The 19,785-nt window shown below is 36.3% G+C and overlaps 1 protein-coding gene and 1 non-coding gene across 7 annotated transcripts in view; both read right to left on the bottom strand.

The window, feature by feature from the left end:
* Window positions 1–773: 773 nt before the first annotated feature.
* Window positions 774–19,785, bottom strand: part of PRPF39 (pre-mRNA processing factor 39) — a 39,034-nt gene continuing 20,022 nt past the window's right edge. For all 6 annotated transcript variants that reach the window (XM_046007710.1, XM_046007711.1, XM_046007712.1 and 3 more), the window contains 10 exons: window positions 16,139–16,306; window positions 9,870–10,035; window positions 9,314–9,421; window positions 7,795–7,959; window positions 7,354–7,480; window positions 6,703–6,971; window positions 5,642–5,826; window positions 2,124–2,198; window positions 1,746–1,866; window positions 774–1,508 (listed from right to left, as the gene is read on the bottom strand). In XM_046007710.1, coding sequence (XP_045863666.1) covers window positions 1,452–1,508; window positions 1,746–1,866; window positions 2,124–2,198; window positions 5,642–5,826; window positions 6,703–6,971; window positions 7,354–7,480; window positions 7,795–7,959; window positions 9,314–9,421; window positions 9,870–10,035; window positions 16,139–16,306 — 1,441 coding nt within the window. In that variant the 3' untranslated portion in view covers window positions 774–1,451. The remainder of the gene's footprint in view (window positions 1,509–1,745; window positions 1,867–2,123; window positions 2,199–5,641; window positions 5,827–6,702; window positions 6,972–7,353; window positions 7,481–7,794; window positions 7,960–9,313; window positions 9,422–9,869; window positions 10,036–16,138; window positions 16,307–19,785) is intronic.
* On the bottom strand, window positions 6,538–6,623 carry LOC123945221. Its single transcript, XR_006819123.1, has one exon. It is a non-coding gene; the product is annotated as a small nucleolar RNA SNORD127 (small nucleolar RNA).

The raw sequence follows: 19,785 nt of genomic DNA, 5'->3' as shown, positions 1-19,785 counted from the left end.
TTTGTTTGGTGTTAATATATAAAGGCTCTGATGAGGTTAACCAGAGCTAAGTCTTAATCAGAACAAGGAGTTATAGTAAAATTATCTAGACAGCTTTGCCAGGGACACTCTTAAAATCTTTTCTTTTTCTAAAGAGCTTTTAAGACTTTTTTTTTTTTTAAAGAATTTATTTGTTTATTTGACAGAGATCACAAGCAGGCAGAGAAGCAGGCAGAGAGAGGGGAGGGGAGAAGCAGGCTCCCCGCGGAGCAGGGAGCCTGACGTGGGGCTCGATCCCAGGACCCTGGAATCATGACCTGAGCCGAAGGCAGAGGCTTTAACCCACTGAGCCACCCAGGCACCCCCAAGCTTTTAAGACTTCTTAAAGATTTTATTTATTGTAGAAAGAGTGCATGAGCTGGGGGTGGCGGGGGAAGGCGAGGAGCAGAGAAGAGGAAGAGAATCTGGAGCCAACTCCCCACTGAGCTTGGAGCCTGACACAGGGCTCAATCTCCCAATGCTGAGATCACGACTTAAGTGGAAACCAAGAGTCAGATGCACAACTAACTGAGCCATCCAGACGCCCCTCCTCTTAAAATTTTAAAAGAAGTAGCCCTGTATAGTAAGACAAGCACAGAAACTGAGAAGCAAAAATAGCTAAATGATCTAATTCTGGCAAGAAGATAACTAAATCCAAGAAAAGTATACTTCAAAACCAATGAATCACTAATAATGAATAAAGTTAATATTGTTAGGTGATCCAGCCCCCCCCCCAATAAATTCATAACAATTTGTTGAGGAGTCTTCAGTTTTATTACAAAAATGAAGATGATCAGTTTGATCAAAATGAAAGCTTGCTCACAAGTTTTACATGAATATTCTAAATACAAAGTCTCCTGAAACAACATACTTTTGATATGATTTTCATTTTTTAAAAGGGATGCAAACATTCCATTTTTCATTTATAATCTCTATACCAAGACATAGTATTTAATAGTGTATCTTTTCTGCAGTTAAATCCAAATTCACAAGGATAAATGAAACAGACAAAACCTTGTCATCAAAGGTTAAAAATCCATTTTTTTTTTTACAGAGGTAAATCCTTAATAACCAGCCCTTATGTATTTTCAGAATCGTGTACTATACTGACATGATTTACAGTCAGTTTTTTTTCTTTATTCTTACCCCTTAAGGCTACAAAACTGTTGCAAATGCATTGCAAAAGAATTCTAGACCACTTAATGCAAAAATCAAAAAAATAGTTCTCCAATAAAAAGTAAATTTTATAAATGGTAGGAAATATCTGTGGTAAACTACTAAGTGACATTTTCCCCTATTACTAAACAAATCATGTTACACAGAAACAGGAAGACAAGTTATCAAATACAACAAGTTTATGCTATGTTTACATCCCTCGTTAAAAAAAAATAATTTTCGTATTTTTCACACATTCCATCTGATATATTTTCTCATCAGGTTGGAGGGGGAGGGTAATACTGTCCATAATTCCAAGGATTCTGATAATTGTACTGAAAGGAAAAAGCACACATGTTAGCATGCTAGAACTGGCTGATTCCATTTATAAAAGTAGATATAATTAAGAAAAAAGGCATGTGTTCACTGCTAACAATTCTAAAACTTAACCACAAAAAATAATTTATTATACAGTCTGGAGTAGAAGTGGTTTAAAAAAAAGAAAAACCTATCCTAACTTATGCTTTTCTAACTAACATCCATGAACAAAAGATTAAATTATGTGAACTCACTTGATACCAGGCGCTATAATTATACGCAGCTTGATTTGCTTGTAAATCACCATCAATCATCTGTGTAGATGATGAAGTTGTATCTTCCGTGTGAACTTTCTTTTCCTCTGGTTCTTCTGATCTAAATAAAGGGACAAAATAGAAACTTTCAAAATTCCCATAGGTAAGTACTTATAAAACAAATGGATGAACGTGTACATTTGTACCTACGTACATTTATTTTAGTAAAGTTTTTAACCACTCACTTTTGTATGATTTTTAAAAATCATGAATATAAAGTATCTAAACTACAACATGAAGGTAACATGTAAAAATATTTATCTTTAAATGCATTTCCACAATGAAATGTCTTCTTTTACGCGTCCCTTCGGTACATACCCATTTTCTGCTTTCCTCTTTAAAGAATCCTGTTCTTTTAGGAGTGTTTGATGTTCATCATAAGCATTCAGAAGCCTGAGAGGGAAGGAGGAAAAAAAAAACCTCTGGAATATACAAAAACCAAACTTAAATTTATTAAATTTTGGACTTATTTCCACTTGGAAACAGAAATATGTTGCAGTGAATATCCACTGAACCAATATTAGCAAACTTTGCAGCTACCTTTTCCAATGTATTTCCTTTGGGAAACCGTTACTCTGCTTTGCTTCTCAGCCCATGTGATTCAAATGGGGCTTCAGGGATTCAGGACTGGCATTGGCCAATTACAATATATCCCCTGACCAATATGACCCAAATCAAGATGTTTAGTAAGTCCTTGAGTAAGTAAGTCTTGACCTATTAGAAAAATGCCTGTTCTCTGTACTACAGTTGGCTGAAGGTGATGAGATACTGGTCAAGAGCTACCTTTGGTTATAATTTCTAACAGACAGAGAGCCCACCTAAGAAATTTACTACACAACTAAGACAGTGACTTTGAGGGTGTGTTTTGTCAGTGCAAAGAATGAGTCCTGACCATTTTGTAATTTATATACTTTCAGATCTAATTTAACAGTGCTTATTAAGATACCTGACACCAGTTAGGATAAATTTTATTTAAACGTTGGCCATGTGATATATTGAATTAAAACTAATACAAAACTACAGGGGCGCCTGGATGGGTCAGCCAGTTAAGAGTCTGCCTTTGGGGGCGCCTGGGTGGCTCAGTGGGTTAAGCCTCTGCCTTGGGCTCGGGTCATGATCCCAGAGTCCTGGGATCGAGCCCCGCATCGGGCTCTCTGCTCAGCAGGGAGCCTGCTTCCTCCCTCTCTCTCTGCCTGCCTCTCTGCCTACTTGTGATCTCTCTCTGTCAAATAAATAAATAAAATCTTTAAAAAAAAAAAAAAAAAAAAAAAAAGAGTCTGCCTTTGGCTTGGGTCATGATCCCAGCGTCCTGGGATCGAACACCACATCAGGATCCCTGCTCAGTAGGGAGCTAGCTTCTCTCTCTCCTTCTGCCCTCTCCCAACACCCCACACCCTGCTTGTGCTTGCTCGCTCTCTCTGCACTCTCAAATAAGTAAAATCTTAAAAAAAAACAAAAAACTAATACAGAACTACAATCTGTTATCACTGGTTATAAATGTCGTTTTTAGGAGGTGCCTGCATGGCACAGTTGGTTAAGCATCCAACTCTTGGTTTCACTTGGGTCATGATCTCTGGGTTGTGAGGTCATGCCTGTGCTGGGCTCTGCACTCAATGCACAGTCTGCTTACGACTCTTTCGCCCTCTCCTTCTGCCCCTCCCCACTGCATGCATGTGCACTCTCTCAAAATTTTTTGAAGGTAATTTTTAATAAATAAAAAAATTTTAACATTGATATGTGCATTATCTCACCTGGAACTCAGAACTTCAAAAACGGTGTCACCTGAAGCCAAACTGACTATAAAAATCCTAAAGATTGTATTTTCCTTTTACCATTTTCTGAATTTTTTTTTATAAAGACAAATGGCCTTCTTTTTTTTAAAGTAATCATAAACCTGAACACAGATAATATTTCTGTATAAATGACCTTATATACTTTACATGCATGCAGAACTTCCCTGGGAAGCCTGCATATGTATATATACATCTAATGATAACCAGTAACTGATCCCAAAATGTTCAAGAGGCTATAAAATTGTTAACACCAGCAATCTCTGGTTGAGGGTTTACTCAACATCAAACACTTTAAATGGACTAAATTCTTTTAAGACTTTTAACAACTTGTGGATTAGGTGATAAGAGATTCAATCATGAGAAAATTTGAAACAGGAATACACAAATGGTAAAGTGACTAAGCTAAGACTTAAGCATATATTGTCTGAATTAAATATCAATTCTTACCAATACTTTATACTGTTACCTAAATTTCTAAGTTTCTAATTTCTAAGCTCATTTATTTTTTAATCATTCCCTTTTTAAATTTCAACTACAATAATCTTAGACCTGACATTCAGATCCTCTGTAACTATATTTGCAAGGGCCTGTCATCTTTATGTTGAGCCTCAGATTTGTACACATACTATTGCCAAATTCAAATATATCATCTCAGTCAAAACTCTAACAGCTTCCTACTGTTATCTCTGGTACTGCATGCACTCTAACCCAGCCCAGTGTTCAATGCACAGCACAATCAACATCACATTTCTACTACTTCAAAAGCCCTCCAATAAAGCGGATGTTACTTTTAAATGAACTTTTCTTTGACCATTTTATCCTTTCCTTGTCAGAATCCAGGAATACCTAAATGAAACCCCATCTCCTCTGCAAAAGATGACAAATCCACTCTGATCCACAAAAATCACAGCCTTCTTTAAGTTTTGTGCCACTTCAGATACTTACATATTTCCTCTGATCATCTTACAATCCACTAGACTAAAACCTGGAATTAAATATCCCATTTCTTTTGTGCACTTTCTTCAGTACAAAATAAACCGAAGACACCAAATATACAGCACATGTGGTTAGAGGCATAGACTTTGAAGCAAGTTCTATTCCCAGCTGCACAATGAAACAATAGCTAACTGACCTTTGCAAACACTATTAATCTCTTTAAGCCTCCCTTCATCTATTAAAAGAACAGTACTAACAACAACAAAAAAACAGTACCTACACCTCTTTCATTAGACTTACATATTTTACATTAGATAATTCATAAAACACATTTAATGTGTCAGGCATATGCATACGATTGTATTAAAAATTAACTCATGTTAAAATGTTTTTTAACTAAATTTTACTCAACCATCAAAACTATATACACACATATATAAAGACACATAAATTCTCATTTTATCAAAAGTTCTTTCAAAGGAAAAAAGGGACATACCTACTAATAAGTGGGATAGTTCCCTACTAAAATCAGTTAAGAACAACAGCAGCAACATTTTATCAGTACTTCTACTCTTCTATTTTGCAAATATAAATCCTAAACTTCTCCTTTTCCCAAATGCCTTAGAGTGAATCCTTCCACCATCCTCAACTTTCAGCTTCTTACAATGCATTAAATTGAGTCCATTAGGCATGATCTGTGCAACCACATCCATTTTCTCCAATCAGAGATAAAACAATGTCCCTATTTCAGATTAAACCCATCCACTTTTAGTGGCCTATATTCTATTCCTGTGTTTTAGGGTTCAATCCTTGACCCATTTCTTTTTCATGGGATTGCTGTTTCCTGCCTTCGCTCATTGCTTACATTACCATGCTAAAATTTTGAAAACAATTCTGAAGGAAAGACAAACCATCTATCCTCCTGTTAAATACATACACATTTGCAAAATTGAGTTTACCTTCCATATATATGAGGAAAAAGTAACCTAGGCAAACATTTTAAATTTAACAATATATTAATTTGTACTAATCATCAAACTCCCAACCAAAATTATCAATGCTCATTGACTATGCAAATAAATAGATAATATATAATTAAGATCTTACTTATTAACATCTGAACCAAAATCTTCAAGAAATTCCACTTTTCTCTGAGAAAATGTAATTCTCATTTTAATAGGTAATGAACCATGTATAGCTCTGTCAAAACAATTTAAGATATTTTCTTCATTTTGTTTGAGGTCACCACTATATTCCATTTCAAGTAAATTGAGGTATAACTTTGTATTCTCCTGTGTAAAAAGCAGTATCAATTAATAATAATTCTAAGATATTTTGATTAGAACAGATATTTAAAATGCCTTATGTCTAAATTTGAAAAATATTGAAAATCATATTAAAATCTAACATGTTAAATGTTTTGAGCATACATCAAAACACATCAAAAAACTAATTAGCACACTGAGAAATAATGACATCATCCTACTATCTCCCAAATTACGAAAATCGTTAAATCCCAGTAAGTGAAAATCTTATTACCTTGGGTTTAATGTGGCTTGATCTTACTATGATAAATAAAAAAATAAAACATTAAAAAATAGTTTCTACAGTTCCCATTAGTTTAAATCTTTACAACTGTAATCATCTTCAACTGCAGCTGGGAAACACAGTTACAGACCTGTGTCTTAAACAGACCTGGTATTAGCTGAAAATCCTTAAAAACTTAGAAACATTATATACACTGCCTTTTATCATCTGATAGAGTGAAATACTTTGGAAAAGGAGAATCTCACTGGTATAGCAGATAAAACGTAGACAACTGTCATGCTTTTGATTATAAGGTACTCTCCCAGGTCCTCCTCTACTTAATCAGTAAATCTGCTATAAAATTTCTAAACATCAGAGAAACAGAACGTGTCACAAAGTCTACAACCATTTTTAATCCAATAATTTTAATTTTCTCAACCTTTTAATTCCTAATAATTCAAAAAATTTTTGAAGAATGGCAACATCAGTTTAGAGGGACTGTTGTCTTCATTTAGTAATGAAATATATTACATACAGACCAAATCTTTCATCACAGTTGCCAAAATGAGAAAACAAACAAGCACTGTTTTTTGGGTTGTTTTTGTTTTTTATGAAATATATTCTAAAATACAAATACATACTTTGTCTCTTTCGATCGCTTCCAAAAGCACCTTTCTTGATTTTGGAAGGTTTTTTTGTATTTTGAAAAGATGCCGAGCTAGTTTGATAGCATAAAACGATGATTCATTATTTGATCTGGCATTCTTAATGGCATCCTGAAGCAAATGTTCAGCTTCTTCCATATTTCCATGCCGTCGCTCTAAACTTACTCTTCTCAAACGAACCATTGCCAATCCTAGAACACATTCTTCAAATGTTCTCAAGATATTCCTGGCTTCGTTAATATTACCTAGAAATGTTAATTAAATGTTTATGCTTCTGTTTAAACTTCTGAAATATCCTTTATGCAAGGTATGGCAAATAACAGTCCACAGGCTAAATCCAGCTCTCTGCCTGTTTTTGTTTTGTTTTGTTTTGTTTTTAATTTAAAACTGGAAATAGCCGTGCTCATTTGTTTATCTACTATCTACAGATGTATTTGGGCTATAACGGCAGAGTTGTCTGGAAAGAGACCATATGGCTTGCAAAGCCTAAACTATTTACTATCTGGCCCTTTATAGAAAAAATCTAATGACCTCTGCTTTACACCATCCCTCAAGACTCAATTCCTAAACTTTTTCCTGAAGTAACTTAAAATCCCCAAAATATCAACTGAATTTCCTCATTCTTACCCTGCTGTTCCTCAAAAGCTGCCCAAAGCATATGCACCATGGGTTTCTTTGGGAGATGAATAGTGCAAGCTCTGCTGAAGACATGCCTCACTCCTTCAATGCTATGGTTTTCCATGTACTTGGCATACTACACACAGAAACAGAGGAAATACTGAATAATTTACAGTTGAACAAGCCATTAAATATGTGACAGAACGATAAAATTCTATTTTTAAACCCATTCAGCACCTTTATTGAACCACTAGACTAGTTTCTGTAAGGAAGGACGAAGAGAGGCAACGAGGTTGGCATATGCAGCAGTCAAATCTGGTTGCAAGCAGACCATCTCCTAATGCAACAGATATAGTTATATGAACAACATTCAACAGAAGTACAAAAAAGGTTAGTCACTAGATCAATGTTTATAATATGTTCAAGTTTCAGAGCAGCTAATTTTCTTACCTTAATCCAAAACTCCTCATAGAGGGCACATGATATGACACATCTTTCAAAGAGAACCACAACTCGTTCATGAGTCCCATTTTCAATTTCAAATTCTAAGTATTCTTTCCAGTTTTTTAGTTGTGCCTTTTCCAATGGTTTCACATGAAAATAAGGTCTTTTAATCTGTAATGAAAGTATGACCAAAAAAAGTATGACATAGGAATGAAAGTAAAACGAATACCAACACCAGAAAATGTATAACTATAGCAATAATAGGAATTATCTAAATTATGTCTGCAATTACGGTGAACCAAAAAAATTTTAATCCCCATACTTCACAATAAAAACTTTTAAAATTAAATTTCTTAGGCTTTACAAATTGAAGAAATAGAATGTATTTTCCATTTATTTAGTAATTGTAATGGCACTACACAATTTTATGTCCAGTAAATTTTTTTCCTTATTGAGTATTTTAAAACTAAACACAAACTATAAAACAGAAAACAGATTGGTAATTGCCTAGGGCTAGGAGTGGGGTGGAGGTTACTGAATGAAAAAGGGGCCAAAGGAACTTTCTGGGATGACAGACTAGTTTCATATCCTGATTGCTGTGGTGCACTGTAATCTGAATATATAGTCAAATCTCATAGCCAATCAGCAAAAAACAACATACTGTATGATTCCACTCAAATGAAAGGCCAGAACAGGAAAATCTATAGAAACAGAAAGTAGATTAGTAGTACCTTAGGGCTGGGGATAAGCGGTGGAGCAGACAGGTGAGGGAGTAGAGGGGTGACAGCTAAAGGTAAAGGGTAAAGGACTGCTTTGTGAGATGATGAAATGTTCCGAAATGGACCACAGTGATGGCTGTACCTATCTGTGAATACACTAAAAACTACTGAATTATACACTTTAAATGGATGAACTATATATATTGTAAGTGCATTTTATCTCAAAATTGTTTTAAAAAAAACAGAAGTAAATTAGAATCTGTGGAGGGAAACCCTCATTTTACTACCCATCTAAAATGGGTACATTCGGGCGCCTGGGTGGCTCAGTGGTTTAAGCCGCTGCCTTTGGCTCAGGTCATGATCTCAGGGTCCTGGGATCGAGTCCCGCATCGGGCTCCCTGCTCGGCAGGGAGCCTGCTTCCCTCTCACTCTCTCTGCCTGCCTCTCTGCCTACTTGTATCTCTCTCTGTCAAATAAATAAATAAAATCTTTAAAATAAATAAATAAATAAATAAATAAATAAATAAAATGGGTACATTCTGTTGTACATAAAGTATGAACTCAATTAAGTTGATTTTAAAAACTGAGTAACTGCAAAAAACGGTTATCTTCCAACTTGAGTAAATATGAATTCATTCTTGATTTTAAAATTGATAATGGAAAATGATAAAAATGATCAAGGGAAATTGATGGTTATCTAAATAGGCAAAAATAAAAAGGAGTAGAGACATTACTCAAAACTAAAAGGAAAATACATTATTTCTACCTTTATATTTTGAAGCCTATTACAAAACAAAAATACTTACACCTTCTTCAAATGTCCACCTTTTACTGACTTCATGCTCATTATAATTAAACATTTCTTGATGAATTTCAATGATTCTATGTCTCATGTTTTCTATTTCTGTAATAAGCTTGGGAAGAAAATGAAAAAAATTTAAATCACACAAGTTACATACTGAAATTTTTTAATATTGTGGCTTACATTTAAATATCCACACCTACTTTATAATCTGAGAATAGTGGTAGGTTTTAAACTGTTAATTATGTGCAAAGTAAAATAACAATACTAAAATTTATAATAGGATTTCCTAATAAACCACTTTCTTGTGTGTGTTTAAAGTGGACCAGTAGATTACTGCATGGGCAAAACGTCCCTTCTAAGCTATTTCCAGGTGTCTCATAGTAAAATAGATTCTCTACCTTAAATCTGTATTTAAACCACATTATAGCTAAAGAAGTCCCACTTGCCTTAATTAGATATTAATTTTATACGAGATACAAGTCATACAACACATACAGTCAAGGGATATAAAGTCCAGTTTCCCATGCATTGAAGGATTTTTTACTAAGTCTGGTTACCTTTGCTGGATCGGTAATGTCTTCAATTCCCGACGGTAGATCATCACCAGGAGGACCATCATCACCACTATGTCCATTTACAGAAGCTAATTCCCTTCGCAGCTGAATAAACTGTTCACCAGTTAACAGATCTCTAGGCAAGTTATTCTGTACATGTTCTTTAAATCTAAAAGAAGCCAATAAAAATAAATGCTCTATATAAGAAATATAATTTTATTTTATTGTTTTTTAAGATTTTATTTATTTATTTGACAGAGAGAGAGAGACATGGTGAGAGAGGGAACACAAGCAAGGGAGTGGGAGAGGGAGACGGAGAAGCAGGCTTACCCCAGAGCAGGGAGCCCAATGTGAGACTCGATCCCAGGACCCTGGAATCATGACCTGAGCCGAAGGCAGACACTTAATGACTGAGCCACGCAGATGCCCAAGAAGTATAATTTTGGATCCCACATTCAATTCTTACTACACAGTACTCTTTCAAAAAAAGTCTGATATGAAACACCAAACCCTTTCTATCCTTTTTTATAATAAAAACTGACCACTTGAGGATACCCGCATTTCTTTCATGCCTTTGCAATATAACAGAGAAAGCATGGACAGGCATAAATTCAAATCCTAATTCTGTACATTATTAGTTACTTGACTTTGGGCAAGTTTTTTCTTTTCTTAGATTTTATTTATTTGGGAGAGAAGGAATGAGCACGCACGGACGTGGACAACTTGGGGGGAGGGGCATAGGGAGAGGGAGAAGTAGACTCCCTGCTTGAGCAGGGAGCCCAATGTGGGGCCTGATCCCAAAACCCCAGGATCAAGACCTGATCCTGAGCCCTACATACTAAGAATAAAAGAAATTAATAAGTCTCAGAAACTGACAGATATGCACAGCAGTTTAAAAAAGAGACATACTTTCAAAGCAATGTTATTAGTGTTAAAGTAAGTAGGGGTGTGTGGGTGGCACAGTTGGTTTAAGCCTCCGGACCCTGGGTTTCAGCTCAGGTCGATTTTGGGATCAAAGAATGGAGCCCCACGTGAAGCTCCATGCTAGGCTCCATGCTCAGCATGGAATTTACTAAAGTTACTCTCTCCCTGTGTCTGCTTCCTCCCTAAAATAAATAATTTTTTTTTTTTTTTTTTAAAGACAAATGTAGGGGCACCTGGGTGGCTCAGTGGGTTAAGCCTCTGCCTTCGGCTTGGGTCATGATCCCAGGGTCCTGGGATCGAGCCCCGAGTCGGGCTCTCTGCTTGTCAGGGAGCCTGCTTCCCCGATCTCTCTGCTTCCCTCTCTGCCTACCTGTAATCTCTGTCTGTCAAATAAATAAAGAAAATCTTTAAAAAAAAAAAAAAGACAAATGTAAATAAAGTGGCAGAGTGCTGGCACAAATAACAGAACATTCTATTTTGGCAAATTAAAGTTTCACACAGAAAACATTAAGCTGTATGGTTTTGAGTACTATGAATTAACCAGGCAAATGGGAAGCAGAAAAGGTATTAAAATCACCAAATCACAAAAGAACAGTGCCTGCTGGGAAATTATCAGTATTCAAATAGGTCTGGAGCTTAGGAACTACTGGGGACCAGGTCTGAGAAGTTAAATCAACATCACAAACTCTCATGCTAAGGAAAATTTTAAATTATGTATTTCCTTAGAGATAATGTCATCACTATATATCCAATATACAAACCTACACAACAGAAATATTTCTATGACAGCACTTACAACACTTTTCTTTTTTTTTTTTTTTTTTTTTTTTTTAAAGATTTTATTTATTTGATATATAGAGAGAGATCACAAGTAGATAGAGAGGCAGGTAGAGAGAGAGGGGGAAGCAGGCTCCCTGCTGAGCAGAGAGCCCGATGCGGGGCTCGATCCCAGGACCCTGAGATCATGACCTGAGCCGAAGGCAGAGGCTTAACCCACTGAGCCACCCAGGCGCCCCACAACACTTTTCTTAACATTTATTTGAGGGGCGCCTGGGTGGCTCAGTGGGGAGCCTGCTTCTCTCTCTACCTCTGCCTGCCTATCTGCCTACTTGTGATCTCTCTGTCAAATAAATAAATAAATAAAATCTTAAAAAAAAAAAAAGATTTATTTGAGGGAGATTTGTATGGTTCAGATGGTTAAGCGTCTGCCTTCGGCTGGGGTCATGATCCCGGTGGGATCAAGTCCCACATCAACCTTCCCACATCATGCTATTAACTCAGCAGGGAGTCTGTTTCTCCCTCTCTGCTCTGTCCGCTCTGCCTACAGCTATCTGACAAAAATCTTAAAAAAATAAAAATAATAAAGATTTTTATTATGATAAAATTATATAATAATGTATCATTATAATGTATTATTATAATAATTATAATAATTTTAAAATATTTATTTGAGAGGAAAGTGTGCACATGCGCAAAGTAGTGGGGGGGGTGTAGGGAGAGAAGAATCCCAAGCAAATCTGCCACTGAGCGGGGAGCCCCACCTGGGTCTCGATCCCATGACCCTAAGACCCCCACCGGAGCTGAAATCAAGAGTCTGCGCCCAACCAACTGAGCCACCCAGGTGCTGCTGAACACTTTTGTTTTAAACATGCTTCCTCCTCCACACTTCTGACCAGCTTAAGAGCCAACACCATTCACACATAGCTTCTCTGAGCCTTTACTTCTACAACTTAAATAGTATATAATCTTTATATAACAAGTACCAAATAAATGACCAAGTAGGAGTGTATTAGGCAAAAGAAAACATTCCACGGTTCTCAAAACCGTCAGTCATGTTTTAAGATTTACTTACCCAAACACTACTTGTGAGTTTGCTATAAACACTGGTAAGGAAAGTGGTTATCAATATATTAAAAGAAAAAGAGGAGATTAGGGGTGCCTGGATGGCTCAATCAGTTAAGCATCGGACTCGTGATTTCAGCTCAGGTAATGATCTCAGGGTCATTAAGAGTGAGCCCTGCATCGAGCTCCATACTCAGCAGAGAGTCTACTTAAGATGCTCTCTCCCCTTCTCCCTCTCTCTCTCAAATAAAGCTTTAAAAAAAAAAAAAAGAGTGCAGATTAAAGAGCAGTATGTGTAATGCAATCCACCAATGTCTATTATAAGTATATATATAATTTTAAAAACGTACTGGGATATTCACTTTTTTTTTTTAAGATTTTATTTATTTATTTGACAGACAGAGATCACAAGCAGGCAGAGAGAGAGGAAGGGAAGCAGGCTCCCTGCCGAGCAGAGAGCTGATGTGGGGCTCGATCCCAGGACCCTGGGATCATGACCTGAGCCAAAGGCAGAGGCTTTAACCCACTGAGCCAGTCAGGTGCCCGGGATATTCACTTTTTTTTTTAAGATTTTATTTGAGAGAGAAAAAGAGCACAAATGGGGGTGGTGGGGCAGAGGGAGAAGCAGGGTCCCCACTGAGCATGGAACCCAATGCAGGGCTTTATTCCAGAACCCTGAGATCATGACCCGACCCAAACATAGACGCTTAACCGACTGAGCCACCCAGGCTTCCTGGGATCTTCATTTAACAACAACAACATAAAGATTTGGAGGAGACTACATCAAGAACTTTGAAGCCACACCATTTATGTTTCTAAAGTTGTTGTTTTTTAATTTATTTGACAGACAGAGATCACAAGTAGGCAGAGGGGCGGGCAGAGAGAGAGGAGGAAGCAGGCGCCCCTCAGAGCAGAGAGCCCGACGCGGGGCTCGATCCCAGGACCCTGGGATCATGACCTGAGCCGAAGGCAGAGGCTTTAACCCACTGAGCCACCCAGGCGCCTCCCCCTTTTTTTTTTTGTTTTAAAGATTTTTTTTTTTTAATTTATTTGACTACACCATTTATGTTTCAATCAGCTTCCAAACACTAACTCTGTGACCTCATGCAAATACTTTTTTTTTTGGGGGGGCAGATTTTATTTATTTGACAGAGAGCGATAGCAAGAGAGGGAACACAAGCAGGGGCAGTGGGAGAGGGAGAGGAGGAGGGAGAAGCAGGCTTCCCACTGAGCAGGGAGTCCAATGTGGGGCTTGATCTCAGGACCTTGGGATCATGACCTGAGCAGAAAGCAGGTGCTTAATAATGACTGTGCCACCCAGGTGCCCCTCATGCAAATATTTTAATGTTTCTGTGCCTCTACTTCCATAAAATGGGGATAATAATATCCCCATAAAGTGGGGATAATAATATACCTCACTGGCTTATTATGAGGATTAAATCCTCACTGGCTTATTGTGAGGATTAAATCAATTATAAACACTGTTAAGTTATATGCTTAAGTTATAATGCTGTAAGTTATAAATAAGCATTCAGAATGGCGTCTGACATACAGCAAATGCCATGTAGCAATTGTTTCCTAATTATATTTTATTTTTCTTACCAAAAATAAAGATCTTTTTTTTTTTTAAGATTTTATTTATTTGGCAGAGAGAAATCACAAGCAGGCAGAGAGACAGGTAGAGAGAGAGAGAGGAGGAAGCAGGCTCCCTGCCAAGCAGAGAGCCCGATGCGAGACTCCATCCCAGGACCCTGAGATCATGACCTGAGCCGAAGGCAGAGGCTCAACCCACTGAGCCACCCAGGCGCCCCCCAAAACTAAAGTTCTTATTACAGACTTTATCTATACTGTAGATCCCGTAAGAATTGGTTGAGGAAAAGGTATCCTCTTTGTCTCATAAGGATTTTTAAAATCTTTGTATTCTTTTATTCAAAAAATATGCATCAAGCATTTCCGTATGTCAAGCCTTGTGTTAATAATGTCTTTATTTTTTTTAAAGATTTTATTTATTTATTTGACAGAGATCACAAGTAGGCAGAGAAGCAGGCAGAGAGAGAGAGGAGGGGAAGCAGGCCTCCTGCTGAGCAGAGAGCCCAATGCAGGCTCAATCCCAGGACCCCCGGACCACGACCTGATCTGAAGGCAGAGGCTTTAATCCACTGAGCCACCGAGGTGCCCCTAATAATGTCTTCAATCAAGTGTCTTCCTAGGTCATTATACCCTAGAAACCTGGACATCTCCTCTATTTCGTAAAAAACAGAGACCATATATTCAGATTTATACAATTCCTATTCCTAATCTGGATCTGCATAACATCCTCTAATCTTCAGCAAATTGATCCACATAACTTTTTAGATGCTTCATAGTCTTCTTTTTTAGTAAAATAAAAAAATTTGGAAATTCACTTACTAAAAAAAAGCACTAAGTTTACAGGCTCTAACACTACACTACTTATAAAAGTTTTAACAAAAATGTAGAAAATATGGTAGCTAAAAAACATGCAAGTATTATCAACACAGTAGATACTTACAATACATACTTTCTTGTTCAGAAAGACTGAGTCCTTAAGCAGTGGGATATTTTGAGTACATCAGAAAACAATGTGGAAATCACATCACACAGAATTAGTTGTTTTAACAGTACTCATAAAAATGAAATAATACCAGTCATGACAAAATCATAGTGGAAAATTTAAATGAAATTATTTTTGACTGAATACAAACAAATTTAGATTTACTACATAAAACAGATCTTTTCAAAAATAGATATTTTCAGTATAAGGTGTTATATGAATCACAAGAATGTACCTTTAATACATCATTAAGTTTCTGTTTTTAAGATTTTTTTTTTAAAGTAATCTCTACACCCAACTTGGGGCTTGAACGTACAACCCTGAGATCAAAAGTCACATGCTCCACAGACAGAACCAGCCAAGGAGCCCCGAGTAAACCACTAAGTTTCAAATAAGCATATTTATGTGCCATGTACTCTATTAACTTAGTACCACAAAGAATAATTAAACTTGGGTTCTATTTTCTCATTCCTTCACCACTCTGAAACACCTTAGATAGGATTCCCATTATTCCTCATCTATAAAATGGATAAAAAAAAACTTGTGTTTAAAAACAGTAGGCACCTGGGTGGCTCAGTTGGTGTCTGTCTTTGGTTTAGGTCATGATCCCAGGGTCCTGAAAAGAAGCCCTACATCAGGCTCCCAACTCAGCGGGGAGCCTGGTTCTCCCTCTCCTCCCTACTCATGCTCTCTGTCACTATTTCTGTCTCTAATAAAATCTTTAAAAACAGTAAAGTTCCTAAACATTTCCTAAGGTATATGGGAAAAAGTTAAAATTTAAAAGTGTATTAATTGTGATTATCAAGTAAGAAAATTTATTCCTCTTTTTATCTAAAAGAATCTCACATGACATTTCAAGAGAATTATAATCCTCAACATTACTTAATTACCTGAATCATCAAATATATTTTAATGATTGGATTTTTCCACCCACCTCTGAAAATGGTGACTATACAGCTGTGTTGGAATACCAAGAATACGATCATATATAGCTGTAACTTCTCTCAGGTTACCCTGTTCATTTTCCCAGTTTATATACATTTCCCACAGTCTGTCAGATCGGAAATCTGTTCCTGCAGCTAGAACAGCGTGCTCGAAAGTCCTGAAAAATTAAATCACCTCTAAGTTATCTTTCCAAAATAAAATCACTTTTAAAATATTTCTGTACCTTATAATAATACAAATATCAAATCATTAAGTTGTACAACTAAAACTAATATGTCAGTTATACAATTTTTTAAAAATTAAAAATAAATAAAACATTTCAAAATTTCAGAAGATCATGCTAAATTCAAAATTACATTTAACTGCTTCCTATACAAGTAGGGAATAAAAGGCAGAAGGAATAACAAAAAAAGTGTACAACAGCCACTTTTTCAAGAGTAAGGAAACAGGAATATACATACTTTGATGTAATTTTATATTATACAGAGTTACAATGCAAAATGTACACACTGCAAACATACCAAGAGTGACAATGCAGATACTTAAATATTTCTGAAATTTGAAATGTCTGTCAAATAGATTCATCTACAGCAGAAGACAGAGACAAATTTTATCTCAATTTAAGGACTAATTTTCTGGCAAAATAATTCTCCGAGAAGGAACCCAACTGCCTTGTAAGGTAATGAGAAGTATACACGTTTTTAAAACTTCCAAAAGTCTCTCCTGATTCTAAAATTACAGATTACTAAAACAACACAACAATAACACCATGTGTTTTTAAACAACCTAACTCATTTCAAGAGATTTTTGTAAGCAATTTTAATCACTGGATTTGGGGGCGCCTGGGTGGCTCAGTGAGTTAAGCCACTGCCTTCGGCTCAGGTCATGATCTCAGGGTCCTGGGATCAAGTCCCGCATCGGGCTCTCTGCTCAGCGGGGAGCCTGCTTCCCTCTCTCTCTGCCTGCCTCTGTCTAGTGTGATCTCTCTCTGTCAAATAAAAAAAAAAATCTTAATCACTGGATTTGATATCCCAGTGGGATAAAACTTTTAGGTACATATTACCAAAATATATCTTACAATCAAGAGAGATTTTTAACAGTATGAACTATACTACCTGAATTAATCTACAACTTTAATAAAATTCCAATCAAAGGTCTAACAAATTTTAAGTGGAACAGGTAAAACAAATTCTAACATTCAGCTAACATACAAAAAGGACAATGCGGAGGACATTTTCCTGAAAGATATCAAAAGAAATTAGGAAGCTACAGTGATTAAAAGTATGATATTGGCCAGGTAACAGAAAAATGGATCACAAAACAGTTCCAAGAAAGCAGAATAATGTACATGTGAGAATTTAGTATATGATAAAGAAGGTATTTTAAATCAACACAAAAAAGGTGGACAAAATAAAAAGTTAATCTATGACTTAAAAATGACACAAACTTAGGGGCGCCTGGGTGGCTCAGTGGCTTAAAGCCTCTGCCTTCGGCTCAGGTCATGATCCCAGAGTCCTGGGATCGAGCCCCACATCAGGCTCTCTGCTACGCAAGGAGCCTGCTTCCTCTTCTCTCTCTGCCTGCCTCTCTGCCTAGTTGTGATTTTTCTCTATCAAATAAATAAAATATTAAAAAAAAAATGACACAAACTTAGATGCCAGATGAATGAATAACAAAAAAAAACTATTAAAAAATTAGAAGAAAATATCAGATTTACATATTTTTGGCAAGACAGGAAAAAGACTCATATATGAACAAAAGATTAAAGATTGAACCACGTTAAGAAAAAAACGATAAAAATGATGAAAAGACAAGATAGACATTCTAAACAAAGTTTAAAAATGTACTAAAACTAGAGGATATTAATATATCCGTAAAGGATTAAGAGAATGTGTCTATGCATGCATGCAACATGTATATGTTTGTGTCTGAGATTTTCAAGACAGTAAAATACATGTTACTGCCCCTGCAGAATCCCAAAATGATTCAGGAAATTAAAACACCAGAAACTAACAAAAGTGGAAGGAGTTGGGAGAGTTACTCATCTTAACTATGATTAAGAAGCATTTAATGAACTAAAGACAGGATATTCACAAGAAGGTTGCTTTAAGGAATGGTAGAGACCTTAAACCTCCTTTCCTGTCCAGCTATGGGATTTCAGCAGTTAGGTATACATTCCCCAGGCAGATCCTTCAATGAGGAACTCCTTGGCACAGTAGTAAAAGTAAGAATACCAACACTGGGATTCTGCCAACAAAAACCTGAGTGTCCATTTCATCACCCTACTGTGAAGCCCATCAAGCCAGCCAATAGTACCCTGCATACAAACTACACAGAGCTTATATTCAGTTTATTAAAATCTAATTTTTAAAAAATATTTTATTTGAGAGAGCACATGCACCCACAAGTAGGGGAAGGGAGAACCAGGCTTCCTGCCAAGCAGAGCTCCACACAGGGCTCAATCCCAGGACCCTGGGATCATGACCTGAGCTGAAGGCAGATGCTAAACCAAATGAGCCACTGAGGTGCCCCTAAAATCTAATCTTTTTTCTTTTTTTTGAAGACTTTATTTATTTGACACAGAGAGAGAGAGAGATCACAAGTAGGCAGAGAGGCGGGGGGGGTGGGGGGGCAAACTCCCTGCTGAGCAGACAGCCAGATGCAGGGGCGTAACCCACTGAGCCACCCAGCCGCCCCTAAAATCTCATCTTTACCATGAGCAGAAATCAGACAAGTCAGAGATGAAAACAAGTAAATAAAACACTTCAGAGAAAACAGTGCTGGAAACAGAAGATAACTTTAACACTCTTTATACTTTTTTAAAAAGTATGAAAAAGATATAAGCCATGTAACAAAAATAGGAAGAGCAAAAAAAAAGGAACAATAAACAAAAAAGATTCTTAGATATTAAAAAAATGATGGCAGATATTAAAAATACAATACAAGGATCAAGGAAATACCTCAAAAAGCCAAAAAAATCTGGCATGTAAAAAGTAAAAAAAATTAAATTAAATGATTAAAACAGAAGATCCAATGTACAACTATTAAAAAAAAAATAGAGAAAACCACAGGAAGAGAAGTACCAACATAAGAATATATACAGTAATGATGATTTTTAAAATTTTTTTATTTTTTAAGCAAACTCTAGGCCAAGCAAACTCTGAGCCCAACATAGAGCTCAACTCATGACCCCAAGATGAAAAGCTCAATGCTATACTAAGCCAGCCATGCACCTCAATAACATTTCTCTGAAGAGAAAGACATGAGTACCATAAATTGAAAAGGCACACTAAGTAAGCACAATGAATTAGAGAAAGAAAACTTACACCAAAGCATATTATAAAACGACACTTATATCAAAGATAAAGAGAACATTTTAAGGGCTTCCATGAAGAAAAACAAGTCATACAAAGGGAATCCATAGAATTATCATACTTCTCATTAAGAAAAACAAAAGCTATAAAAGAATGGAGATGACTTCAAAGCCCTAAGGAAAAATTACTTCCAAATCAAAACTCTATACCCCACTGGATCATCAAGTGTGTGTTTCAGATTTACAAAATCTTAATTTTTTTTTTAATCCCAAGCATCTTTTATCAAGAAGTTGTAGGATGATGCACTCCTCTAAAGACAGGC

This window comes from Meles meles, chromosome 6, assembly GCF_922984935.1.
Source record: "Meles meles chromosome 6, mMelMel3.1 paternal haplotype, whole genome shotgun sequence".
In the NCBI taxonomy this organism is placed as follows: domain Eukaryota; kingdom Metazoa; phylum Chordata; class Mammalia; order Carnivora; family Mustelidae; genus Meles; species Meles meles.
This window is presented reverse-complemented; position numbering and strand designations above follow the sequence as displayed.